This window comes from Hyposmocoma kahamanoa, unplaced genomic scaffold, assembly GCF_003589595.1.
Source record: "Hyposmocoma kahamanoa isolate Upper Pololo Valley unplaced genomic scaffold, ASM358959v1 116, whole genome shotgun sequence".
NCBI lineage: Eukaryota > Metazoa > Arthropoda > Insecta > Lepidoptera > Cosmopterigidae > Hyposmocoma > Hyposmocoma kahamanoa.
In genome coordinates, this window is record NW_020653391.1 from 3615420 (window position 1) to 3642902 (window position 27483).

A 27483-nucleotide genomic window follows, 5' to 3' on the forward strand; every position below is an offset into this window, starting at 1 on the left:
AAGTTCATTTGAAATGTCAATTTTTGTAAGTTCATACATACACACACACACTGTATTTAGAATTATGTTTATGAAAAATACAAAGAGGAGACATATTTTAAAGTTTTTAAATTTAAATCAATATACATAGATAAACAAATCTTTTCTTTCAAAGCTTTTCTTTTTAAAATGTATATGAAAAAAATTTATCGCAAGACTAGGTCAAATGTCAAAGTAAGCATAAAGAAGGCAATAACGCAATTAGTAATCATAAGAACTTCGTAACATTCACAATTCAGTTATTTTTGGCAAAACTTTATCTTCTTTCACAATCGATCGATAAAACTATCGACAACAACGACATAGCTATTTAAAATTTTATGAAAACTGGCAATCCTACAGATGTCATTTTACTCTGTCTTCAAAAAGACAGACTAGTTCTTAGTTCAAACTCACTACAAATATCCGCACCGAAAACATAGACACACCGTAATATACATTGTAATTCATTTTTATTAGTATTCATTCACCCATCCTCACCGGACTTCTCTAGTGCTGTGGCGATTCCAGACTTTGGCACAAAAATCTTTAGTCTATTTTCGTGTTTGTATTTAAAAGTAATATTTGTATGTATTTCTTTAGGTATTATTTTTCGTATCAGCAAGCATGAGTAACATTTATAAGTTGTAATAACATCTAATAATTTTGTTTCCTTATATAATTTTAGAGTAGGGGTTAGATGACCATAATTAAATAATCGTTTAATAAGTTTATTTTGCGATATTTGTAGTATATTAAGATTACTTTTAGCTGCTGAACCCCAGATTTCGATCAAACAATCAATGTGTGGCTTCACTAATGAGTTATATATAGTACACCGTACATTGCGCGGTAAGCAACGAACTTTGCCGCGGAGAGCGCCATTTAAAGACGTTAATCTTGATTTAATCATCACAATATGCGGCTTCCAGGTCAGATGTTTTTATCAAGAATGAGGCCTAAGTATTTCTCACTATCTGAGTTTTCCGTTATTTTATTGTTAATAGTAAGTGGCTCGAATTTTGATATCACTTTGTTTTTGGCACAGAAAATTACATAGTGCGTTTTGGCAACATTAAGTGTTAACAGATTGAACTGAAACCACACATTGAGAAGATCAAGATCTTTCTGGGCATATTGTAACCATATCGTACCCGAAATAAAATAGGCTAGTATCGTCAGCGTACAACGACAATTCCCATGTAAGTTCGAGTTTACTTATACTATTTATGTAAATTAAAAATAATAGGGGTCCTAAAATCGATCCTTGGGGAATACTATACGCGACTTCAAGGCCCTGCAGCTTCGCTTCCACTAATTCAGAGTCACCTATAAGCCTCTTGACACGCTTGTTAACTCCGGTTATATTATAATGTTCCATCCTTATTTATGTGTAACTTTCGCGGTTACCTTGGTACGAGGAATGGAGGAGAGGGATGTTTGATCCTAGTGAACACGTTGGATAAATAATAGTTTTATTTATTTATAAATCACTAGGTACTATAGAACAGAAGAAAACACAAGTGTTATCGGAGCGTTGTCAAGTGTCAACCTTAGCCGGTCATTGCTTTTGATAATTTTAAGGACCAATGAAGTTAGACTCACCTAAGAACGTCATGTCCAAAAATCGCAAGTCGCATTGTATCCACTGTGGGGGTGTCAATGTGAGAACTCCGTCTGGTTTTGATGCCACACTTGTTACGCCTGTCGACAATTTTCTAAATTTAATAAATTTTAGAGCTCCTACAAAAGAGTCCTTCCAAAGAAGTGCTGCCACCTACTTTGACACTATTTTTGCTGCCTAGAAGCAATGTGCGTTCCTGTTTTGAAGGGTAAGGATGCTAATAAAATTATAGGCACAAGGGACTTGACGACGTAATGTCTCGGGGTGACGGGCACAGCGGCATGGCAGTGCCCCTCAGCAGCTTGATTTTGATTGCCTCTCCCGATCGGAAACTGCGTCTTTTCATAATTGCGATTCACAACTGGCCGATTAGAAACTTTTGACATTTCTAATCGGAACAATAGTTGATTTAACTCACAAATTAGAAAGATATAGTAGGAATCAGATTCAACTTTTCGTTCGGAAACCCATCTGATTTCGAGACTCGAATCGATCAATTCCAATTTGAATTAAAATCAGCCTGCACGTCTTTGCGATTTAAAGCTCTGAGTGGCACTGTAACTGTCATGGATACGCGGAGTGGCAATGTAACTGTCATGGATAGGCGTGTCGCTTACTACTAGGCGCGCGACTTTTGTTTTGCACACACTCATTGCATCACTAGGGAAACCCTGTATCGCGGGTGCCATAGACACACGATGTGCAGTATAATTTATAGAAGTATAATTTTACGACACAACTCGTCATTTGTCTTCGAACTTCGAAATTTTAAAAAATGAAATCTAATACGATCGTCACTTATGGGATCGCTGGCCAGCACAACGTCTACCTCCGGCAAACTCGTGTCAAAGCTTAACAAAGCAGTTTCGAATTGACGATATTATGTAAACATTTTTATTTTCGTTTTATTAAAACTTTTTAATCAGGTGCCCCTTGCAATACTAGTTATAAATCTAGAAACTTACAGATGCCACTCTCATTTGATTATATTTTTTTCGGTAATGAATTGAGATTACTAGTGAGACCAAATCTAATATGTCAAAACGGCCATCGTAGCGTGCGGGTATTGTAGTTGTAGCTAATGTTAAAACAACTTACTTTGTCTAATTCTTATTAATATAAATATAAACATTACCACTTTTTATTGTCATTTTTTTTGTTACGCTATATGTGAATGTATTTAGATGAATAAATAATAATTTGAGGCTAAAATAATTGAACTTACCATTATGTGTTCCTTTCAGCGTGGGCTCAATCTGTTTACTAGGATTTGCATTCGGATCCGTGTTGTCTACTTCATAGTGAACATATCTGTAATTGTAAACCGATATTGTTTTAGGTTGACTGTACAATACACTGATGTGAGCGTTGGTGGGTTCTTTATTGCGTAGAATGGTACATACTTGCACATGCCTATATTTTTAATTATACAGGGTGACAGTTGAATGAGACAAATATTTAAAGAGGCGAATGAGTAGCTAGTAGAGTAGTAGTAGACACTGAATATGTTAGAAAACACTACCTTATCTTTAAATATTGTTCTCTAAGGAAAATACTGCCTCTAACATACTCTGCGCGAGATACCGCGCCAAAAACTGTCTCCGTGGCCGAGTGGTTGATAAGAGGTCGTGTTGTGTGTGCGTAGTGAAAATGGTGACGCCAGAAATTGACAAATGATGTTTTAAACAAAATATCTTCGAATATTAAGTCACTAAGTTTTTTCTTAGAAATGTCAATTACTGGCATTGCCATTTGCACTACGCGCACACAACACAGGGACATGATGTGGTGTTACGTTGTGGTATGTTATGCATATTATGTTGTTAGTCGTGCTAGGGACCTGTACGAGAAATGTTCCTTAGTCGACGAGCTCCATCCTATATATTGATGTTAGGACTCTATTTTGTCTGTTCTAAGTTAAGATCAAAGTATGAAGGGAAAACTGAGTACTATTTAAGTAGGAAGGCTTGACACGCGCTTGTAGCGCGACGCGGGAGTTCAATTTCCTAACGCTCAGCCGTTTCATAGTGTAGCTCAAATGAAGAGTGTGATTTGCAAAATAGTACGACCTTTTTTTTTCTTATGTTGAGGCGCGATTATTTTACATATTCGAATTAATTATCAGCTACTCGTTCGTCTCTTTAAATCATCAAATCAACCAGAAATAGAGACGAAATGAGGCCATCCATCCCTGCCAACTCATCAGGCAAATGGGCCTTATATAACTTTTAAATATTAACTCTCGTTTGCACAGACAAACACAAATTAGAAGACTGAAATAGTATTGCGCCAACAACTGACCTGTGTGTTCTCTGTATATTCCAAAAATATTCTGTATTTATTGTAATAAAGATACTATCTCTAACTATGGGGGGCTGCTCCATTCGGTGGTGTGGGAAAAACTGCAAAACATCTAATTACAAAACAAACGGAATCACATTTAATCGGTAATAAAATATTAAAAGTAATTTTTCAATTTTCGTCCATTATAGCAAAGTTCAAGTTAAACTGGTCGATTTGAAGCGAACCAATTGACGACACCCGTCAATTGTCTCGAATTCGGACTGGCCAATCGGAGCGCAGTTGTCGCCGTAATGATTTGGCAGAGTAGTTTTCAAACAAATTGAATGAGATTTCGACTCTATTTCTGATTATATATTCGATGCTTTAAATATTTATTTCATTCAACCTGTCAACCTGATTTAAAAAATTGTATTTTAAATTTAGAATTAAAAATATAGGCATGACCTAATGTCATGGAACAAAAGTTGTTGTTTATGATGTTAACAATATAGTTCTGCGAAGTACTTAGTATTTTACAAATAACCCTGTATCTTAGCTATTGTAGATAAATTTATCCATAAGTAAAACTTACTTGCAACTATCCATATGAAAACAAGTGTTCAAGAATGAGCAATCTCCAAGGGATTCGTCTGTGTGACTTTGTATTATCTTCTTGAAGTGTAATTTCTTGCAAGTGTACTCTTGTTTCTGGCCGTCTTCTGCCTGCGCAGCGTTCAATGCACGAACGCATTCAGCGCGAGTACCGTGCGGACAGAACTCCATTACTTGGGCTCCTGAGAATACAACCACAGTGCCAATAAACATTCCTTCTTCTTCTACATCTTTCTTTTTAATACCAAGCGACGACGGGACGAACAAGTCGTGTGCCTGGTGGTACGCGACATGTCTATCCATAACAGTGTCAGTGCCACTCAGAGCTTTAAATCGTAAAGATCTGAAGGGTACTGCCACTACGCCCGTTACTCTGAGACATAAGTTGACAAGTCCCATGTACCTGTAATTTCACCAGCACCTAAAACTGGAATTCAGTAATGCTGACATTACTGCTTGGCGGCAGTATCTTATTATTATAGTATGTAGGTTTCGAGATATGCTCTTGTTCTGCGGCTTTGCCAAATTTTGTCTTTAGTATTATTTTATTTTATAACAAGATTCTATTCTATTTCCTTAATGGTGGCCACTAGGCTTATTAAATTATGTTACTGCATTGTAGTAACGTGCATAGACTTCACATAATACTTACCTCCTTGGCTCTTGAACTTGTCAGCCAACGATTTCTCCTTGGCCGTAGGTTTACTGAGTAGGTCCATTATCTCCTCGCCAACTCTTTTCACTGCTTTCTCGCGGCTTGACGGCATCGCCAGTAGTGACTGCGGAACACAATAGTGACATGAGATATTAGCGTATATGACATCTAATTGGTATAATGAACTTAATTAAGATGATTTAAGGTTTAATTGGATTATAGTTTGTCTTTTTTGAAGACGGAGGTAAATGACATTTTATTGCGCAAAAGTGTTGCCCGCTTGCGAACAGCTAGTGATTACGTGATACGGTCGATAAACTTTCTATCGACTTTCGACTGAATATTAATAATAATAATAATGTGTATTTCCAAGCGTTAGTTCACAGTAAAGACATTAAATCTAGGATAAGGTTAGAACATTACAGACATATTCCCTGACTCTCAAAGTAGAAGAGCCCGTGACATGAGAGCCAGTGTTCCTACGTGTCTTAATTAACAACCTTACTACAAAAAGAGTTCGAGAGTGCGCGCGTGGGCGTGTGTGTGGGAATGTGTATGCGCGTGCGTGAGGGTATGTGTATGAGCGTGCGTGCGTGTGTGTATTGTGTGTGTGTAATGAAATCTGTATGTTTTTTAAAAATATAAAATTACTGTATAGCAAATAATTTAGTGTATATCACTAATTCTTGGTTTATTAAATTTTCCGTCGAACCATAATCTAAATTGACAAAAAACGTAAAAAGTTTATTTTTGAGTTCAAATTTATTGAGATGAGCTAATTGAATTTTTTTATCTATTTTATTATACAAAAATGAGCTACATCTGTACTGTCTGCTCGCAAATATGGTTCTATAGGGTATTTGCGTACATACCGGTTTCCTTCTTCTAATTAGATAATTTAAGTCAGCCCACGAGACAGAAGAATGATGGCGCACAATAATTTGGAGCACAAAGAGTTGTCTCACTGTCAGAACGTTGCAAACCTGGTATATCTGGATTGTAGGTCTAAATGGTCTGTGGAGCGTTACTTTTAAGACTGCTCTTTGGGCTCTTTCAAGTTTGAGTAACGAAGTTTTATGGGCACCACCACAGACTGACATGCAGTATGTTATTACTGATTTGCAGAGGGCCTGATAAACTATAAGTAGTGTGTTTCGCTCAGCTGAGTGTCGGAGCTTTTTCATTATAAATATTAACTTTCTAACACGCGAGCAAATATTGTCAATATATCTATGCCAATTTAAAACATCATCAATGTGCACACCCAAATACTTAATACAATCAGTTCGGGAAATACGGGAGATACATTGGCAAGGAGATTCAGAAGAAGTATGTGCCGCAATAGAGAAATCAGCCGGAGGTGTAGAAGTATTTCTCATCGAGAAGGGGATATATTTAGTTTTGTCAATATTTAGGCTAAGTAAATTGTTGTTCAGCCAATATATTTACTGTTTTCGATGCTTGTTCCGAGTGAGATTTGGCAATAGACCAATCGGATCCAGTGACGACGAGTACAGTGTCATCAGCGTAGGATATTATTTTGCAGTTGGAGATAGCAAGTTGACAGAGCTCGTTAATGTAAATTTTAAACAAGGTGGGACCCAATACACTCCCTTGTGGAACCCCAAATGTTATCAGCAGTTCGTCACTTATACAGTTCCTTTAGCGAGAAAGGAACCTTGGAAGGAAGTCTTGCTTACCATAATATCAGTGTCTCCTTTTTTGTCATCTGTGGCAGCCTTAGACGTTTTCGGCATTGGCCCTTCTTCTACCACATTTTCTCCTGAAAAACAAGTAATGAAATAAGTTCCTGGGGTGGATGTGTTCTGTTTCATCAAATTATTTTACTATTATAATGTTAAGTGTATTGAATATCACACAGTTTTACTACCATCATATTCAATAATTTTTTTGTGAAATTACTCCGCTAGTTTCGAACAGAGAAAAATTCCTTCAATCCGGCTGGATTCGAACCAGTATCTTCAGTTTACCGTTTCTGGCTTATTTTGAACTGAAATTAATTTTGAACCTTTACCATACTATAACAACACAAGTAGTGCAACTAACAAAAAAAAGGACTAATGTATATTTTACTATGCCGTACATCCGTACGCAGCCGACGACGCAGGGCTCATCGGCCGCGTGGTTGACAACCTAACGGCTAAGTTGGAGTCCGAACGGCCGCGTCAACACCCGAATGCTAACGACAATGACATCGCCTGAAAAGTTCTAACTTTAGAACAGCTAACGTCGAAATAGGGGGAGTGGGGTGCGGTGGTGGGGGAGTGAGGTGCGGGGAGAGGAAAGGAGGATGTTCTGTGATTTTTCGAAATGTTTAGTTTCTTGCGCGAACGTCGATAAGTGTCGTTAAACGCTATTGAATCACGACGGTTCCGTGTTAAAGGCCTCTCCACACTCGCGCGAAATCACGGTGCAGATCGCGGCAAGAGTTGTCACAGTTTCACACTCGCAGAGGTTCACGCCTGCTTCACAGTACAGTTCGCGCGCTTGACGAAGATGGACACCAAAGTTGCTGTTGCTGCTGCGGGACTACTTTGCGCTTTGGCGATTTACAATTATGCTTTTATAAAGAAGAAATGCTAGAACAATCTAAAAATGTCAGTTCTAGTTCATTTGTCCAATCCACGGCCATTTTAAGCACTTTCAAATCGGTAATAATAAAAATACAAATACAACCTTCCGCAGCATTTACTTATCGGCAAATGAGGCGCACGCGAATGTGGCGCCCTATCGCGTTCAAGCGAAGTTCGCGCTTCGCAAATGCTTTGTCGCGGGACCAAAATACCGACAACAAACGGGAATCCACACTAACGCTTCGCGGGTAGTTTGCGGCTTCGCGATTGAATTGCGTGCGAGTGTGGAGAGGCCCTAATAGGTTTGGTGACTCCCTATGGTATACTTTCTTAGTCAATTGCACCTTGGAAATAGTATCTTTATATATTACCTTTCCTCTTTACAATTGCCTTTGTAGTGGACTGCTCCTCAATAAGTGCAGCAAGTACGGCCGCAAGTCTCACCGATTCTGCGCCCACCACTTCAATCTCTGGTGTGATTTCTGTACGCTCTTTAATGCTGCACACATATTATTTGTTGTTATTATTTTACCATTTAACAGTAGTTACGTTTAAACAACAATATTTAATACTATTAATATCACTTTCTACTGAACACTTTTATGGATTCATAGGTGTTAATGCATTCCTATATTTCAGGCCATTAAAGTCTTAAAAATGTATATAAAACATTCAATGATACAAAAGCATTTACATTTTTTTATAACTTATTTCAACGACTAACTCAGTAAACGCTGTTGGATAACGATATCGTATCCGAATCTGAATCTAACGTTTAACTAGAATGTTCTGAATAGCACGGAAAGCGCCCTTCGATTCGAAAACGATATCCAATCTTTTTTGTCTTTTTTATAATATCAAGTAACGGGACGAACAAGTCGTGCGTAAAATGGTTCAGTAGTTACTTGACTGATAGGACTCAAATTGTCAAAGTTCAGGAGTTGAACGGCCATATCTCCAGATCTCCTGTAATGAGTGCGCATAGAGGCGTGCCACAAGGATCGATATTAGGACCCATTCTTTTCGTTTTGTACTCTGCGGATATCATAAGTAATGTGAAATACTGTAAGTGCCATCTTTATGCGGATGATGTCCAAATCTATATTCATACGAGTCCACAGGATTTAAATCTGTCCCTTCCCAATATGAACTCCAATCTTGATAGTATTGCCCGATGGTCAAATCATAATGCTTTGATTCTAAACCCAACTAAACCTAAGTTTATGGTTCAGGGTTCAAAAAACCAGGTTATTTTTATAGGTTATAAGATTAGTATTCTTGGAACATCGGTCGAATTTGTTAACCAGGCCAAAAATTTAGGTGTCACTGTGGATAGTGGGTTGTGATTTGTGAGTCATGTAGAGTCTATTGCCAGATCTTTCCTCTTTCGACTAAAGATATTATATAAAATTCGTCATTTACTCAGTGAAGATATTAGATTAAAAATGTGTCAATCTCTTATTTTATCAAAATTGAATTATGCGGATACAGTTTTCTGTGGATAGTGGGTTGCGATTTGTGAGTCATGTAGAGTCTATTGCCAGATCTTTCCTCTTTTGACTAAAGATATTATATAAAATTCGTCATTTACTCAGTGAAGATATTGGATTAAAAATGTGTCAATCTCTTATTTTATCAAAATTGAATTATGCGGATACAGTTTTCGGTCCCTATTGGATTAAAAATGTGTCAATCTCTTATTTTATCAAAATTGAATTATGCGGATACAGTTTTCGATCCCTGTCTTCTCTCTACATCAAAAAAATTAATACAACGTGTTCAAAACGCCTGCATTCGTTTCTGTTATAAAATTCCACAGAAGAGTTATGACTCTTCTTCTGAACGGGGTGTTTTGTTATATGTAACACCTTTGCTAAACCTACACGGTATTCTTAATATGGAATCTAGAATGGAATGGAATGCGCTCTGTTGTTAGACACAAAAGTCCACCTTATCTATATGCCAAGTTAAAATGGCAGACTTATTCCTATAATTCACGCAGAGTTAATAGTTTTTTATTGGTAACGCCATTCCATAAAACAAGAGCCTTTGAGGGTAGCTTCCGGTATCAGGCATCTAAATGCTGGAACAATCTGCCTCCTCCACTTAGATAGCCAATCTCAAAATTCGCATATAGAAAAAATATGAAAAATCTATTGATAGAAAACTAGCGTATGCTCTGATGCCGCATGTTCTTAAGTCTTGTCTCCTAACTTATTTATATTTATGTATGTTTACTTGTAGTTTTGTATGTATACATGTATCACACGTGTATTGTAAATGTGTAGTGTGGCATAAAGCAGAGGATACACAGAGCATGTACCATTTCCTTTAGGTCTCAGCCGACGCTGAAACAGGAACGACTGAAAATCAGCGTCTGTCTCGCCCGAGATAGACACATTGCTGAGTCGTATCCTTTTCTTCTTTTGCGCCACTATACACACTTACTAATTTAAAATCACGCAGCTATTTGTTGCTTTAGTATTAAGTATTAGATTTAAGTGCGTATAATTGTAATTAAATTGTGCGTGACTCAATTTAACGAATAAACGTTTTCCTTCCTTTCTTTCAAATATCAAAGAGTTCTGAATCCGGATCCCGTTCCGAATTCGAGAAATGACGGTACGATTTGTCACAGGGATCATTTTATCTCTAGGTGTACAAACTATATTCGTATTTTCTCGGATTTGAATCGGACTTAGTGCACTAGCGACATCCGAAGTGGGTCCGAGTTTTTTAGGTTGGTGTAGTTCCGGATTCTGAACGAATACGAATAGCAGTGCGCAAATGTCCTAAGGGTGAGGACTTGGTAAGCTGTAATACAAATCTAGTTGCCTAGCACAGACTCCATTATCTCAAAATGAGTTACATACATACATACGGACGACTTCCAAGCTTGAGTGGCTTGCACACCGGTTGTCATGATGTCACTATCTTTGAGGTCCCTGGTTCGATCCCCGGCCGTTTTAATGTAGAAAAACTTTCCTATAATTGTCTCGGGTCTGAGTCCTTGTGGTACCGTCGATGTTTCCGAATCCCATAACACAACTGCTTTAGTTACTTACTTTGGGATCGGACCAACGTAAACAAACCATTATTTTAACCACAGATAATATAATACTATATTATTAGATAGGAATGAAACTATTTTTCCGGATTTAAATCGCGTATATTTGTTTTTTCAAACAAACTGACGTTTCGGGCCCTTTACAGGTCCCATGGTCACGGTTGGTGTTTGAAAAAACAAATATACGCGATTTAAATCCGGAAAAATAGTTTCATTCCTATGTATAACAATCGCGAAAACCTAAGAACTCGATATATATTATTAGAATTAGTAAATGTCTTGTGTAACTATTATATTATTACATTTTCACAAAATTTTCAATGGTCGGAAAAAAGGTGATCCACATATTATAGATACATGTATAGATATGGCTACAAGGAGCGACATAGAGTTGTTAAAACAACCAAATATTAATTACTTTTTTCGAATTCCGGATTTCCGGAAATGGTTTTACGGCATCGTAGGACGAAATTACTGACCTAGGAATTCGAAGTTGGATTTTAAAGTAATTCTAATGGTGCCATGTAAAAAATGCAGTAGATAACTAACCTTTTACCAAAGGAGAGAATAAAAAGTAACGAGAATGGTCACTCTCCGCCCCTCCTTTGTTGCAGTATAACTAATTCCGGAAATCCGGAATTCGAAAATAGTAACTAATTAATATTTGGTGGTTTAACAACTCTATGTTACTCCTTGTAGCTATATGTATAGATTTGGAACACCTTTTTCCGACTATTGATTATCATATTTAACAGATAAAAGGGTTTTATGAGTAATATCAGGTACTTAAGTTTCTTCACCCGAAACATTGCGTCGGTTAAATGCTAAACGGCCGCATGTCAAAAGTTCACTTTTTTACAGGAGAGTTATGGAACGAACCAGCGTACCTCACGAATTTTTCTATGTGTTTCTTGTCGTGTCTTTGTATTTGGATTTTTCAACGAGTTTTTGGCCGTAGCGCCATCTATGAGAAATGTTAAGTATTTCGTCACCCAGTCAGATACCTTTACGGCTACTAGCCCTGACTAGAGATGGCATGCATTTTAATATTGTTTTATTTTTAAATACCCATGTATCTTCTGAGTATAAAACTCAAAAGATGCGTATTTTAAGGCTCTATAAATTTATAAAAACAGACAACTCACAAAAGGACTGCTTAGCTAAAAAGTTAGCCACGAAAGTGCAGAATGCCAAACAGGCATTTGCGTAATTCCATTGTTTATAATGCCAAATCGCTAGGTGTTTTCGTGTAGTATTAAAGTTTGACCGTTTTTGCACACATTTTTGCAATAAAAACATTTTTGAAATTTTTTGTGATTCGGCGGTTTAGTATTTAAGCGACGATTTGTTTGAAATAACAAATAAACGCGATTTAGGGCGTTGAATGCCAGACGCATATAGCAGCGCTATAATAGCGCGACTGTGGCGCGGCAGCCGCCTGTCCGTAATGCTTTAGTAATTTTTAGTTCACTAATTGTGACAGCAAAAGTGGCGCGCGGGTGTCACGACTGTGTCGCTGCAACCGCGCTTCCAAATATTGTATGAAAATTAGTAGTCGCGCGGCTGCAGCGCTTCCACAAGTGTTTTTGGAGGCCGGAAAAAATAGTTTAAATTAAAATAAAAAAATTTGAAGTAAATATCACGATGTAAGAGGTGAAATAACATCGGGTACAGTGCAGACCCGCGTATGTGGTATTGGTAAAAAGCGCGTATCTGCACCAAACCAAAATTTCACAGGAGAGACGTTAAATCCCACGTTATTACTTTGTTATTTCAATGGCTACGACTTCCATTTTTGCACAATAAGCATTAATTTATGTTGTTAACGGACTGGTAACAATAGATTGATGCTTACAATCATAAGCATTTGCTAGTTAAGCGTAATTAATAACGCACACACTCAACATAGCCCCGCACTAGGGAAACCCTGTGTCGCGGGTACCATGGACACACACATAGACAATCACAAATTACACCCAAACTCACGAGAGAAATAACTGTAGGCCATACAATATTTCTCCCGGCCCGGGAATCGAACCTGGGACCTCTGCTTGGCAGTGCGGCATGGTAACCGTTCGGCCACGGAGGCAGTTTGCTCTATTCTCGACGACAACTCAAATTTTAAGTAACGTAATAATAAATATAAATTCTTACTACTTCGTTCTTAAACTTCCTTGTCGAAACAGTTTCTTAATAATTAGGAAGTGTCAGCTGTGTCATTATTGATTAGTGACGGTAACTTTACAAATAACTTACGTGATTAATTTCTGTGTGGCAAACTTCTCAAGCAAATTAGCCACAATGCCCGCGTCAACATCTCCTAACCCAGGGAGCAGTGCACTTGCTGTTGCGGGTAATTGCAACTGCATGTCAGCAAGCACTTGGAGGAGACGCACTTCTAATGACGCTGATGGTACCAAAACCTTGGGTTTTTCTGATGGTGCTGGTGGAACAATTGTAAATGCTATCTTTAATAAAATTATATGTATGTACGGCAGACATAAGTCAGTAGATCACTACATCAATAACATAGTTTCATCAAATCAATAACAAACAAATCTCACACAAACATCATCATCACAAATCTTTAATTTTCAAGTTTAGGTTTAAATTGATTACTAAATTAAAAAAGTAATTTATTGTATTGCTTCAGTTTGTTAAACTTTCAATAATATTTATTTTGGTTTGCAAAAAACAACTACAGTACTTCTATTTTCTCAATGTCCCTTGGCAAACTTCATGTTTCGGCTGTCGTCGGGTTTTATTAAGTTGCCCTTTGGTATAGACAGGACGCTTTCAGTCGACTTGGAAGTATATAGAGTTGCTATTACATTTTTTATTTATTATACAATGGTAGGAAAGCTGCTAAAGTCACAGGCATGACAGATAATTTACAGTGCGTACATGCATTTTTTACATGAAGTCGATACCTGTTTGAGCAGCACGGAAAGTGATTATTCCATTGATGGCGAAGATACTAACATAGCAAGGTGAGGTGAAGAAATGCATTCAGATACGGACTGAATTGAAATGATTAATAACCGGAAAAATATTTATTTTTAGTTATAATTAAAAGAAGCACATTTTATTTACTTCATAGTTTCGATAACTTGCTTATTAACATGGAGTAAATGTTATTAAAAATAGAGACACTGTTTTACAGCTCTATATAGTTCACACAGAAATCAAAACAACAATAAAGTACATTGTTCAAAATTAAAATTATTACAGATTTTAATTCTAATAATTAATGAGAATGGAAATTTATATTCATGTGCATTCGGAAATTCAATGCTGGCGGAGAGACATTGACAAAATAAAAACACAACATATAATATCACTATTACAATCTTATTGTTTTAAGTCCATCACAGATGCTGCAGGAGCCGTATCTTAAAATTTTGCTTCCCATACAATTCACAATGTTAATATGTTCGGATACTGTAAATTGACGATATTTTATCTTCATAATGTGTGATTATCCATTGCATTATTTGGAAAGCAATATAGCTATTTTAGAAATGTTAAAATGTACTTACGATCATTCTTAGCGACTGGACTGGACACTGCACTGTCCTTACTGGGTGACCCCTCAGGTTTATCTGCACTGCCCAAACTAGCGCTTAATATGTTTTGTCGCTCTTTTTTACGCTGTTCAAGTTTCTCCCGCAACCTATTACGCTTGCTTTTGACGGCTTGGATCTCTTCCCAAGCGTCTGACATGGTATTTGTTTTTAAGTGCTATAGCTCCATCAAAATAGTCAGAATCAGATATTTGACTGGTAACTTCACTCAGTAGAGAATCTACAACAATAGGCAAACATTTATAAAGTATTGCATAAGTATCAAGCCATTCATACGTCCCACTGCTGAGCACGGGTCTTCATAAGGGCTTTTTGTGAACCTTCTTAGATGTGCAGGTTGCATTATGATGTTTTCCTTCACCAAATATAGCTCTAGAGAATAGCTCATGATAATTTCAAATTACATTTCGCACAGAAATTCTGAAACCTCAGAGGTTTGGATTGGACCTGGATTCTAACCCACACCTCTGCTTGAGAGGCGGTGTGTATAAACCATTAGGCTGCCATGGCTAATTAAATAAACAAATACCTGCCTCTGTGGCAGAACGGTTACCATGTTGGGTTCCCGGACCGGTAGAAATATTTGTATGGCCTACATTTATTTCTCTCGTGAGTTTGGGTGTAATTTGTGGTTGTCTATGTGTGTGTCCACGGCACCCGCGACACAGGGTTTCCCTAATGTTGCTATGTTGAGTGTGCGTTATTATTATTAAATTGTTAATTTTAATAAATTTTCATAAGACACACAAAGGCGAGTGGACTAACGCTAGAAAGAATTTGATATTAGAGGATAATAAAGAGGAGAAATAATACGGCTGTAATAAAAAAATTGGTGCATAAGAGTACCAGACACACTTACAGAGAGTTGTCTTGAACACGATCTTCACAAGGAGTACTGGAGTACATATGTGAGCTAGGCTCTGACACAGTTAAAAAACTTTGAAAAGACCGGCAGTACTAACTTCGAGAATTTATGTTCTAACATCAATTAAATTGCTTACTTTAGTGCATTTAATATTTGTTTGATTGTAAAGTAACAGTTCTGTGTATTCATCAAATTAAGATAATGGTATAATTAAATAATAAATAACACAAGCCTGCTCGTACATTGAAACACCTAAAAAATGTATCCAGGAATTTGTGACATTATTTTTTTTTTCACTATCGCTAATAGTGGTCCGATACATGGGGAATTGCGATACATAAAACAGATAAAGAATTTTTAAAAATCTAATCAAAAAAACTCTAAAACATAATTTATCAACAAATAAATGAAATTGAAAATTATTTCAACCAATTTGACGAAAAAAGACATATTGGCGACGATCGCAAATTATTTTTTTTATAAAACTGACACTGGCACAAGCTAGCAGCAAGCTAAGTGGACGCCTTTAAGCAAAAAATATAATAAATGATAAAAGTCATCATTATCACATATTTTACATACAAAACGTGTACATTAGCTATACAATGTGTATTTTTGCGCCCGAGCTGCGAACACATAGTCAAAAAGTATGCTCACTGTACAAGGCTGCGATGAGAAACATTGAAGCCTATGAAGTCGGAAGGTTTGTTTGTAAACAGCAACGATATAATGTACTTAGTTTGTAATGCATTTGAAAATGCTTGGGCCTTAAGCCCACTTCCCAGGCATTGTGAGATTATGACTGTTTTATATCGATACAATGGCATTAACTGGTATTAGTGCCATGGGCATGCCTAATTTTATAGTATAATTGCTCTTTTAATCTAGTAGTGTATTTTTTCTTTTCGTGGTGAAATCCTCCTAGGATACCTCTCCGCTACCCTCACGGCGCCGGACTTCTACCGACTAAAACCTCACGGTGGCCTTCTCGAGTGGTAGTAATTAGAGATGGTTACTAAAATATATAGCTCAAATTATAACGTTCAATTAAAAAATAATTATAGCAATTATAATTTGAAAGACATAAAGGTGCTAAAATTGTAACGAACTTTTTTCACTTTGGATTGGTGTATGTTAAGAACATTAAACCAAATGCCGTCTAGCGACATAATTTTACAATATTTCAATGCCATACAATCAATCTATCTGTGCTTTACCTACGCAGCTAACAAACAAAATCCTTCTTCGTCCTGAGTTATCTCCCTTAATATTTTATAAATGGCACCATATTCTATGTGAAAATTGCAACTCATTCATTCTCAAGTCATTGGTTGAAACAATTATAAGGTGAAATACTTTCACATATTATTTGTAACGTTTGGTGCGAAACGCGAAATAGCTGATTGGTTTATTGATGTTAAATTTCACGTTTGAAAACGCTAAGCCCTAATGCTGTATTTAGCACTTAGTACTTAGCTACGTTACTATTTTGGTTACGTTTTAATACGATTTTCAGCGAATGGTGGAACGTTAGCAAAATTTCGTCTGGTGAAGCGATTTAAATTAAGATATAATTAAGTACTTGGATTTATTTATTTAGTTAGTTTAGCGTTTGTTTAATTAATAAGTCGTTGTAATATTTATATATAAAAGTACGAGTCTGTGCGTTATTATTAATTATTATGAGTGTAATTTACTGTAAATAACCAGTGCAAAGTTTTGTGCAAATTGTAAATACTAAATTGTTAAAGTATGAAGGGAAGCTCATTGATTTATCGTCTATAATCGGTAACCACAATATTATGTAATAGTTACAAAACAAATGAAGTCGGTCGTAACTAACCATAAAAAACTGTAAACTATTCTATAGGTAGACCTTATACTTAACAAGTTAGCGCACGTCAACTATTTCACGTTTCTTTGCATTCGTTACATGCTGCTAAAAATTATAATTTTAGCACTTTAAATAGCGCGCTATAATAATTTAGAATTTAGCGTGCTATGCGAATATAGCAGTTAATCTCATCTCTAGTAGGTAGTGATCCCGGATCGACTTTGTGCACCGGCACCCCCCAGCATATAGGAGGAGCTACGTCCTCCGCCTCACCTCCTCACGACGAAGCGGGCCACACCGCCACGTTGTCCTCCTCACGGCTGCCAAACTTACTGGCAAACGAAGCTTCCACTCCGACTGCCTCATGGGACTCTTGGTTCACCAGCATAGCCGCTAACTTCGCGCCAGCCTTGGATTGACATGAAAAGTGTTTACACGATAATGTCAGTCACTTTGCATCAATGTAAATCAGACTTTATGCTAAATCTTGGACTGACTATCATGTCGACTATTAATTTAGTAAGTAATATAAAAAAATCCTTCAAATGAGTTGTATTTTAAATAATTTTCCACGTTCTAGGTTTGTAGTGCGATACCATCAAGTGCTATTACGAGCTCGCTTCGATGAAAAGAAATGTGTTAGTGATCCAATAGAACAGCGCCGCTTGCTATGGTTGGGACAAGAAGAACTATTCAGAACTAAACATCCAATTCCATGCATGAAATGTAAGTGTGTTTACGCTGTTTCTGATATCGCTTCAAGCAATGTATTTCTTGAATAGGTGTCTATATCGCTGAGCATTAGCTGCTGTAAGATATGTAACTAGGTAGATAAAGCAAATAAATTTAGATACGTACCTACTATGTCGAAAGCTATTTATTTCTTCCAATTCCTTTCACAAACAACCAACAGAAAAAGGAGTTTAGGGTCGTACTCCAGAACTCTACTCAATGCTCAAGTCAGGATTTGAGTATGATTTCAAGCACTGGAAATACGACCCCAACGGCAAGGACTTGAGTATGATTTCTAATGCTTTAAATCATACTCAAGTCCTGACTTGAGCATTAAGTAGAGTTCTGGAATACGACCCTTAGGGTCGTATTCTAGAACTCAATTTCTCAAATTCAATTTCAATGCTCAAGTCAGGATTGCACTGGAAACACAAGCACTGGAAATAGGACCCTAACAGCAAGGGACTTGAGTATGATATCAAGTGCTTTAAACCATACTCAAATCCTGACTTGAGCATTGAGTAGAGTTCTAGAATACGATCCTCAATCTTGTGACCTATTTTGAAATCTATATTTTAAATGTTAAGGGATTTCTTTTGCAAAATGGCGACAACTAGCTCGCAATAATACAAACAAAAACGTCGAATGCTAGGAAGCACTGGATAACGCTACATAATCAGAATTCGTTTTATAGAAATAGAAAATGTTGTTACCGGTCGATTTTTCTCATTAGACGGGTTTTTGTTTTATTTGCCATCTTATCTCCATCACTTGTCGTGTATCGCGTTGCTAGGTGTTGTATGTATGTTGTATAAAAGGTAGTATGTACGAGTAGTGTTACGTCGAAACAACAAATGAACTTTTTTGTTTTTCTGTTATAATATGTTTCTGGAACAAATTTATTTAGAGCTTATTTTATTATATTATTTTATTAGAGCAAATTTATTTACCTTAGAGCTTAGAGGATTGAAGGCGTCATCGATAGGCATTCCCCCTGTTCAGGTAAAGTAAAAAAATACCATCGTACAATAAACACTACTTTCGAATGAATGTTTTTTCATTCAGTATGTCGTCTTGCGCCATACAAACTTGCAAAAAAAATCTCTGCTGCATCCAGTCTAGCCTATCCAAGGATGGAATTACATTCCATACATAAGCTTATTATTTACATTAATTAGGTACCAGTTTTCTATTTTAATATATTTTTTTCATAATGATCACATTGATTGAATTTATCCATTACTTATTTAGAAAGTATTTGAAAACATTCGAATATTGACATAAACATGCTTATGAAGTTCCTTATTTACTGACAGCATAAATTCATACCAGAGCTTTCTCCTTTCATTATTTTTCAGTTCCATACTCCTATGGGCTTGCCGCTGGCGTGGCCGCGGAACGTGTTGTGACGCCGCCTGATTGGGTGTTGGATTACTGGCATCCTTTAGAGAAGGCAACGCATCCAGTTTACTTCAAAAAACGTGAACAAAGGAAGTGTGACTATCTTAGGCTATGGTATGCCGACCAACTGCGATAAATGGAATCGTGGCAAAACGAATAATAACTATAAAATTACGGTTAATTTAAAAGTATGTGTGTATGCTTAGAATAATAACGTGTGTATGTGTATCCGATTTTAGTTATGTCAGTTTGAGATTACGTTATTTATTTAATTTTTGTTCTTGGTTTGGAGGTTAGAAAACGTCGTACGATATAAATTTATCTAATTCAAAATATCTTAATTTTTTCTAATATTACTGTTTCGAAGTACATAAAAGTGTACAATAAAGTGACAATGGCGGACGCTCCACTTGAAGTTTCCAAGGAGAAAAAAGCACCTATGACTAATGAAGAACGAGTTGCACTAAGTCAGAAGTTAGACCAGGACTTAGATGATTTTATAAACAGCATGGAGAGAAAAAAATACACTGATGGCTGGTCGGAAGATACGTGGGAGGTAAAATTTATAAGTTATTTCATCTACTGAACAGATTTCAGATTACTGTAAAATTTCATTGCTTTTCTATCACAAAAAAATTAAACTTATCTGTACTTCCCAAACAAACATAGATCATCCCAATAATCAAAAGTAACTTTAGGAATACACATTGAAATTTGGTTTTTATGAAGATCAATTCAATATTAAGGTAAATAGAATCATCTAAACTCTAGCCAAATTCGATGTAGAATAAATGTCAACAAACAAAAACACATGATTTTTAGGGTTTTCATCTTAGACTGTTTCACAGTTACCACAATTTCAATATTTTCCCTCGAAATTCAACTAGATTATGGATAATACTAAATCTTGAAGTGTTGTTTATAATGAATATTATTCAACAGAAGTTTCAAATCACCTAAAATGAACTAAAAAATGAGCAGTTATTAATTATATGTAAAACTGTGTCATCCCTTGTGACTTTTTGATTTGAAGGGAGAGATTGCAAACATTCGAGTTCTGGTGGTAATTCAAATTTAGAATTGGAAATACCTAGATGCTGGATGATATAATATGTGGTAAATTGATATAAATTAAAATCTTACAATTTTGTTTCTTTTCATCTACCATTATCTAGCTGTACATATTAATAGGATGCAAACACTTATTTTTATTCTTAAATCATATGTATCAGTAGGTAATTTGTAAATTTTATAATAATTGTCTAGGTAAGTATTACTTCTACATAACTCAATTACCTACTTACCTATTTAAATTCCAATTAAGGAGCAGGCCGTGGGCAGCGCAAGCCTTAATAATGAGCATTGAAAAAAATGTTCTTTTCCTATGCCATCATTGGTTGCTTAGTAACGTTTTGTTATTAAACATTCTACATCGAATTTGGCTAGAGTATAGATAGTGTTCATAATTTAAACAAAACAGTCCCTTTCTGTATTGTTTTAGTACTTTTTGACAAGTATTGTATCGTTTTAAATAATTCGTACTTAGGACACCTCATATCATGCCGCAAGCCACCTTGATTTTTTTTTTAAATGGGACAATAAGGGAAAATCCAAAACCATTGAAAATACAAGGAACCTGTCTTAGGAACCATTAAGTCTTTTTGTGTGAAAATAGTTTCGGCGTATTGTATTTTTTGGTCAAGCGTATGTTCTCCATAAAAATGAATAAAATTGATCAAAACTTTTTTCATGCTGATTCATTCAGTTTTATGTAAGCATCATTTCATTGTATGGTATGAAAAAAATCAGGACAGCAGAAGTTGTAAGAAGAAGTAAAATTTCATAAAATGTTTTTCATACAAAATGTATAAAATTTACTAATTTTTTTTAATGCTGATACTGCTTCTTGTAACGATGATTTCATTGCATTGTATGGGACGAAAAAAGTCGGGACAGCAGAAGTTGGTAAAATTTCATGAAATGTTTTTCATACAATATATAAATTTACTAAAATTTACAATTTTTTTGTAATGCTGATACTGCTTCTTGTCAGAATGATTTCATTGTATGGGACAAAAAATTGGGGCAGCAGAAGTTGATCAAATGTAATAAAATGATTATATGAAATATAGTATAATATTTATATGAAATATAATAAATATAATATTTATATGAAATGAATAAAATTGACATTTTTTTTAACAGTAGAGCCTCAGTTTCTTATAAGAATGATTTTATTGTATTGGTATTGTAACTTAATAAATGTTATTCGTTTTGTATGAACATTTTTTTATTATATCTCTCGTAAGGAAATAGGTTCTTTGGAATATTGGTTAATGTTTTTTTCATAATAATATTACATTACACAACATTTTCAATGCTGTATTTTATTGCATATAACTATTAGCCCCACCTGCCATCTGTATAACTCTAATGTTTGGTTTACATGCATTATTGCACGTGTACATGTGGGTCCTTTCAATAGTGTGCTGTATCCACCAATGTTATTGCATTTCATATGTCAATCATGACTTGAAACCCAGTTTCAAGTTACACAATTAGTACGCAACTGTATCACAAAATTAAGTTATTATTACTCACAGGTCATTAATAATAATTGAATATTTGTAAAAGAAGTAAAGAAAGTATATATTATTACAGGAAGAAATGGATAAGCATCCATTCTTTATGAAGTCCACACCTGATGGTGAGATGTCTCCGCTTGCTGAGGGTCTGGCAAAGCTCAAATATGACCCAGAAGAGAACACTCCTTTAGAACTAGCCACTAATTACAAGGAAGATGGAAATTTCAATTTCAAGCATAAGAACTACAGACTAGCCATTTTAGGGTAAGAATATTTGGTTACCTAATTTGCCCTCCTTGTTGTGACTAACTCAATTGCATTATGGCACCTGAAGCTCTTTGTTTTCTTTGAAAAATGTCAATTACGATTATTTTAACAATAAAACTAGAACTAAATGAGATACCAATATCGTGTATATAATCAGAAATAGAGACGAAATAAATAAAACGAAAAGAAATAAAACTGAATACCTGAAAATAACACTTACCTATTCCGAAGTTATGTAATGTCGGTCGATATCATGTCGTCATAATCATGTCGGTACGACATGATATAACTACGGAATAAGTGTTATTTTGAGGTATTCAGTTTATAGTAGACACGATCGCCGATAATAGACGAAGGGGCGGCGCGCCGACAAAAAAATATCGGCGGCGCGAGCGCGACCTTAAAACGAATTTGTATATCGGTGTTTGTTTTTACAAAAACCGTATACAAATGCTTTTTCAAAGGAAAAAATAAAATAACGTATTTTCTATAGTAATCCATTTTTTATCAGTTCGATCAGGCGCTCCGATCGTACGCACGCGCCTGCTTCCATATTGTGTATGCGTAGTGAAAATGGCGACGCCAGAAATTGACGTAACGTTCGATTCGAGTGGTCTTAGAAGGCTACTCTTCCGAACATATGGCGATAGATTCCTCAGGGTTCTGTACTGTCTGCAACTCTCTTTCTGCTGCATATCAATGATAATGTTAATTCCAGGTACCTTTGCGTATGCTGATGATAACACAGTTGTAGATAGGTACTTGAGCAATGCAAGGGTCAGTGGAGAGGAAATCCAGTCTTGGCGAGAGACCATAGTTCGCAGTTTGGATTTGACACTCAAAGCAGTCTCCGATTGGGGCGATGCCAAATTTAACGTTACCAAAACGAAGACGTATTTATTCTTCACAAAACGGAGTCCCTTTGAGCTGCCTCCGACTTTTCGTTATATACCGATAGCCGACTGTCTCCAGCTACTTGGAATGAACCTATCGTCCAATTTGTACTTCGGCAGATACATTGAATCCACGGCCAAACGTGCAGCAAGGAAGCGTGGGATCCTTTCCAGGGTGAAGCGTTACTTCACACGGGGACAAGCACCATATCTTTCTACTTTAGTTTTGATTATAGTGACCTTCCCTACCTACCCTTAGGGCACACGAGAAGGACTCTGTAACCTGTGCGCACACAGGAACCTTACAAGTTCAGACTCTCACCCCAGATCAGCTAGTGTACAGGGTTCTCATAGATCTCTGTCACTTGACATCATCCGGTTCTTCAAGAGGCTAGTGCCTTGGGTGTACCGCCCCGGGTGCACGTACAGTACCCTTCCTATTTTTCAGATGGGTACCGGACCTGTAGGCACGCTCACTTCCCGTTGCGCATTGCACAACTAGCAGTTGCCACCGCTAAGCCGTCGATTCTGAGTCTCGCTTCACACGCTCACTTCCCGACGCCGAAAAACGACGTCTCTCCAGTTCCCAATAACCTAAGCGGCTGGAGGGACCGGAGGATATCTAGCTTATCCTCTACTAGCTACTAGATGCCAGTCGCAGTGTCCTTCGACAATGTCCGGACATAGCTTCCAACTTAAAGGGCAACTCACGTGTCAACTCACTCACGTCTTCTCGCATACAGGGCCTCAACTAGAGCGCTACTAAGACGCGCTAGCTGCTCACGAGCCAGACGCCCCGGGCACATGCAAAACCGGGGCAGACAAACATGTCCGTCTCTGTAGCTAACCTCAAACCCCAGCGAGTCCATACCCAAGCCCGGGTCCGCCAAAGACGCCCGCAAAGGCGTATCACTGGCGGAGGGCTTGGCCCGCCGGCTGTACCCTGGTTTTGCCATCGAGCACGTAGTCTCTCGGGAAAACCCTATCTTTCGGGTCGGTGGATAGGGTCATCTCGGGTCGGTAGATAGGGACATCTCGGGTCGGTAGATAGGGATAGTTGCTTCAGCTGTACTAAGCACAAGTCCGGTCGTGCATGGAGTACTGTTACTACCTTTTAGGATGGCTCTGTTACATACCAACTGGCCACCTTTTATTCAATTGACAACCGTGCCAAGAAGCTTATAGGTGGCTCGGAATTAGTGGAGGCGAAGCATCCAGAACCTTAAACATCGCCGTAAAGTTGCCAGCTTATCGGTATTTTACAGGATATATCACGGAGAGTGTGCGATGGAATTACACGATTTAATTCCACTTTCCCCTTTCTATCACCGGGGGACTAGGCGTAGACTTGGGTTCCACCCGTTCTATGTTGTGGATATTCCAAAGATTCGCACGAAGCGTTACGCTTCCACATTTATATGGCGAACGGCTAAGGTGTGCAATTCCCTGCCTGCAGACTTGTTCCCTGAACGTTATAACTTGGGCCTTTTCATGGCAAAAGTGAAGAGGCATTCATCTATCGTTGACGAGTGACGATAAGCGTCACTTTCCATCAGGTGAGATGGAGGTCAAATACGAACTTATTTTTATAAATAAAAAGTTTTATCTTAGAAAAGTCATTTTCTGGCGTCGTCATTTTCACATACACAATACGGAAGCGTGCACGTGCGTAGTTTATAGTATTTATCGAGGACATTGTAGGAGTATGATTGTAGACTATAGAAAAAAGAAAATATAGAGGAATTAATCGGGTATATAACCAGAAATAGAGACGAACTATAAAGGCCATCCCCCTCTAGCTACTTATCATGCAAATGGGCCTTATATCACTTATTATCAACTCTCGTTTGCACTGAAATCACAAATTAGAAAGCTGAAATAGTACAGCGCCAACACTGACCTGTGTGTATGTCTCCGAATATTCCAAAAATATTCGGTATTTATTGTAATAAAGATAATATTTCTAACCTGTTCCATTCGGTGGTGGGGGAAAAACAGAAAACATCTAAATACAAAACAAACAGAATCACATTTAATAGGTAATTAAAATTATTGAATATTATGTAATTTCTCAATTTTCGTCCATTATAGCAAAGCTCAAGTTAAACTGGTCGTTTTTAAGTGAAACAATTGATAAACCTGTCAATTGTTCGAATTCGGGCTGGCCGTTCGGAGCGCAGTTGACACCGTAATGATATGGCAGAATCTTAGAGGATGGAATTCCATAGTTTAAAGGCAGAATAGTTTTCGAACAAATTAAATGACATTTGGTCTCTATTTCTGGTTATATAATCGATGGATACAAAGAACCTATTACACTTGTGGCACTGAAACTGTTATTTATTGACAGGCATGTAGCTTATCCTGTCATTTGATGTTATAAAATAAAAAATATGATGAGGCAATAATTGTTTACTTCTTTTATTCTTTTTACTTGTACTTCTAAATTCAGGTTCATTATGAGTTAATGCCAAAACATGAAGAGCGCATTCACATCATTTCTATCTATTTATCAACTTTTGTTCTGCAACTATTGACAATTAAACACAGAGTGTTTACAAGTTTAGTAGGCGAGGAAAAATTTTTTTGACAGATTTTATAAAGAGTTAAAAACATAATTGATAGGTATGTTATTAATTGCAGAATAAAGTTCTTGAAGTTTTGTGTAAACATTACAATGTAGTCGGTGAAGTGAATAGTTAAGAGTGTAAACTCGGTAGGGTTATATATAAACAGCTTTGAACATTAGGGATGGCTTTAATTGTCTCTAATGCTTCTGTATATTATGTATTACCAACTCTAAAATTTCTGATTTAAGTCTATATTATATTTATATTATTAAGTCTATAATATTCCACAGGTACACAGAAGGTATTAAACAGAAATGCAATGATTCTGAAATAAACGCCAGCTTGTACAATAACAGAGCAGCAGCTCATTGGCAATTAAAAAACTATCGGTCAGCCTTATATGATAGCGAGAAGGCTTTATCTTTCAACCCGGACCATGCTAAAGCAAGATTGCGAGCTATAAAAGCAGCTACAGAAATTGCTAAATATGACACATGCATTCAACATTGTGAAAAGTTACTAGAAAGTCAACCTAACAATAAGGAAATTATAGATCTATTAAATAGTGCGAAAAAGAAAAAAGTTATGCAACAACGTGACCAAAGAAAGAAAGATCGTACAAATGAAAAGGCTGAGGAGCAAAGAGATGCGGTCATTAAAGCTATAAAAGACCGTAAGATAAGGGTTCGGAAATGCGATGAGGAGAACGACATTGATCTGTCTAAACTAGACCCAAACTTGCCAGGAGCGGCCGATGCTGTTGTCCATATCAAAGATGGATTATTATGTTGGTCGGTATTGTTTTTATATCCAGAGTATCAGACGACTGATCTTGTTAAAGGATGTCCCGAAAATGTGCCATTGATGAGTCAGTTAGAGCAAGTGTTACCTGCGCCATGGGATAGAGAGAATAAATACAGATGTGACACTGTAAATGTTTATTACGAAGGCTACGATCAATTGCCTCATCTTGTTGATCTAAATATGAAATTGGGAGATATACTGGTGTCAGAATGTTACGAATTGAAAGCAGGGACTCTGCCCTTTGTTGTTGTGCCACGTGGAAGTCCAAGCGAAAGAAGATTTTTAGGCAGTTACACTAAACTCGACAAATAAATTTCGCCAATAAATTTTGCTGAATTTAACCGTTTTTAAAATATCTTCATAATGCTGAATTATACCTATATCCAATAATAATAATAATAGACACCTGATTGCATGTGTTGGCAGCGATACATAAATCTTTTAATGGTTTTATTCGCGGTTTTGTTACTTTTTGTAAACTTTTTCTTGTGAATAAAACAAAATAAAAAAACCGTCAACCGTGACCATGGGACCTGTAAAGGGTCCGAAAAGTCGGTTTGTTTGAAAAAACAAATATACAATACGTGATTTAAATCCGGAAAAATAGTTTCATTTCCTAAAATAAAAAAAATTAAAAATAGATATTTTCTAATACAAACCTTTCATATACCGGGTGGAACAGAACGACCGACAAAGCGGAAAACTGTGAAGAGTCTTAAATATGTATTTAATTGTACTGAAAGTCTTTTTGCTCTAAGTGTAATAGTTTCCGAGTTATTCAATGATAAAGATTTGCTTGAAAAGTCTGTATTGTCAACCCTACATCTTAAAACACAGCTGTTTGGAGGCAACTATCGGGAGGTACTCAGGGCAAAAACTTTGCAATTTAGTAGATCGTTGACCTCCGTCGTTGATCAGCACCCCATCAGTCGCTTTCTTTGATCAACCACTTTCTTTGATCAGTCATCATGTGAATGTTGATTAATTACGCGGGTATTTTATTGTATTACTTTGAGAGTAAATAACACACCTAAATTGCGTGTTTGACGACCCAATATTTACATTTACCGAAAAAATGCACCTCTCATAGAATCT

At 36.7% G+C, this 27483-nt stretch overlaps 3 protein-coding genes and 1 long non-coding RNA gene across 4 annotated transcripts in view; 3 read left to right on the forward strand and 1 right to left on the reverse strand.

Moving 5' to 3' along the window:
* The window catches only part of LOC113239868, a 14659-nt gene extending 12835 nt beyond the window's left edge, over positions 1–1824 (forward strand). The window contains exon 3 of the long non-coding RNA XR_003311222.1: positions 1757–1824. This is a non-coding gene — a long non-coding RNA (uncharacterized LOC113239868). The remainder of the gene's footprint in view (positions 1–1756) is intronic.
* Positions 1–15393, reverse strand: part of LOC113239865 (N6-adenosine-methyltransferase MT-A70-like protein) — a 26174-nt gene extending 10781 nt beyond the window's left edge. The window contains exons 1-9 of the mRNA XM_026477025.1: positions 15297–15393; positions 14393–14657; positions 13110–13296; positions 8158–8285; positions 6893–6975; positions 5190–5316; positions 4518–4719; positions 2868–2953; positions 1624–1722 (exon numbers count right to left, since the gene is read on the reverse strand). Of these exons, the coding sequence (XP_026332810.1) occupies positions 1624–1722; positions 2868–2953; positions 4518–4719; positions 5190–5316; positions 6893–6975; positions 8158–8285; positions 13110–13296; positions 14393–14576 (1096 nt within the window). The 5' untranslated portion in view covers positions 14577–14657; positions 15297–15393. The remainder of the gene's footprint in view (positions 1–1623; positions 1723–2867; positions 2954–4517; positions 4720–5189; positions 5317–6892; positions 6976–8157; positions 8286–13109; positions 13297–14392; positions 14658–15296) is intronic.
* LOC113239864 (dual specificity protein phosphatase CDC14AB-like) overlaps positions 1–19526 on the forward strand; it is a 66316-nt gene extending 46790 nt beyond the window's left edge. Inside the window, exons 15-16 of the mRNA XM_026477023.1 lie at positions 17717–17862; positions 19227–19526. Of these exons, the coding sequence (XP_026332808.1) occupies positions 17717–17862; positions 19227–19405 (325 nt within the window). The 3' untranslated portion in view covers positions 19406–19526. The remainder of the gene's footprint in view (positions 1–17716; positions 17863–19226) is intronic.
* Positions 19527–19535: 9 nt separating this feature from the next.
* LOC113239866 (tetratricopeptide repeat protein 4) lies at positions 19536–26906 on the forward strand. Its single transcript, XM_026477026.1, has 3 exons — positions 19536–19825; positions 21931–22118; positions 25875–26906. Exons 1-3 carry the CDS (start codon positions 19664–19666, stop codon positions 26698–26700), a joined length of 1176 nt encoding a protein of 391 aa, XP_026332811.1. The 5' UTR covers positions 19536–19663; the 3' UTR covers positions 26701–26906.
* Positions 26907–27483: the final 577 nt, after the last annotated feature.

Excerpts from the sequence above, each read along its gene's own strand:
- LOC113239866 (XM_026477026.1), top strand. The coding sequence starts at position 19,664 with ATGGCGGACGCTCCACTTGAAGTTTCCAAGGAGAAAAAAGCACCTATG. Across the intron at positions 19,826-21,930 it reads GGTCGGAAGATACGTGGGAG|GAAGAAATGGATAAGCATCC; the intron begins GTAAAATTTATA and ends ATATTATTACAG. Across the intron at positions 22,119-25,874 it reads TACAGACTAGCCATTTTAGG|GTACACAGAAGGTATTAAAC; the intron begins GTAAGAATATTT and ends AATATTCCACAG.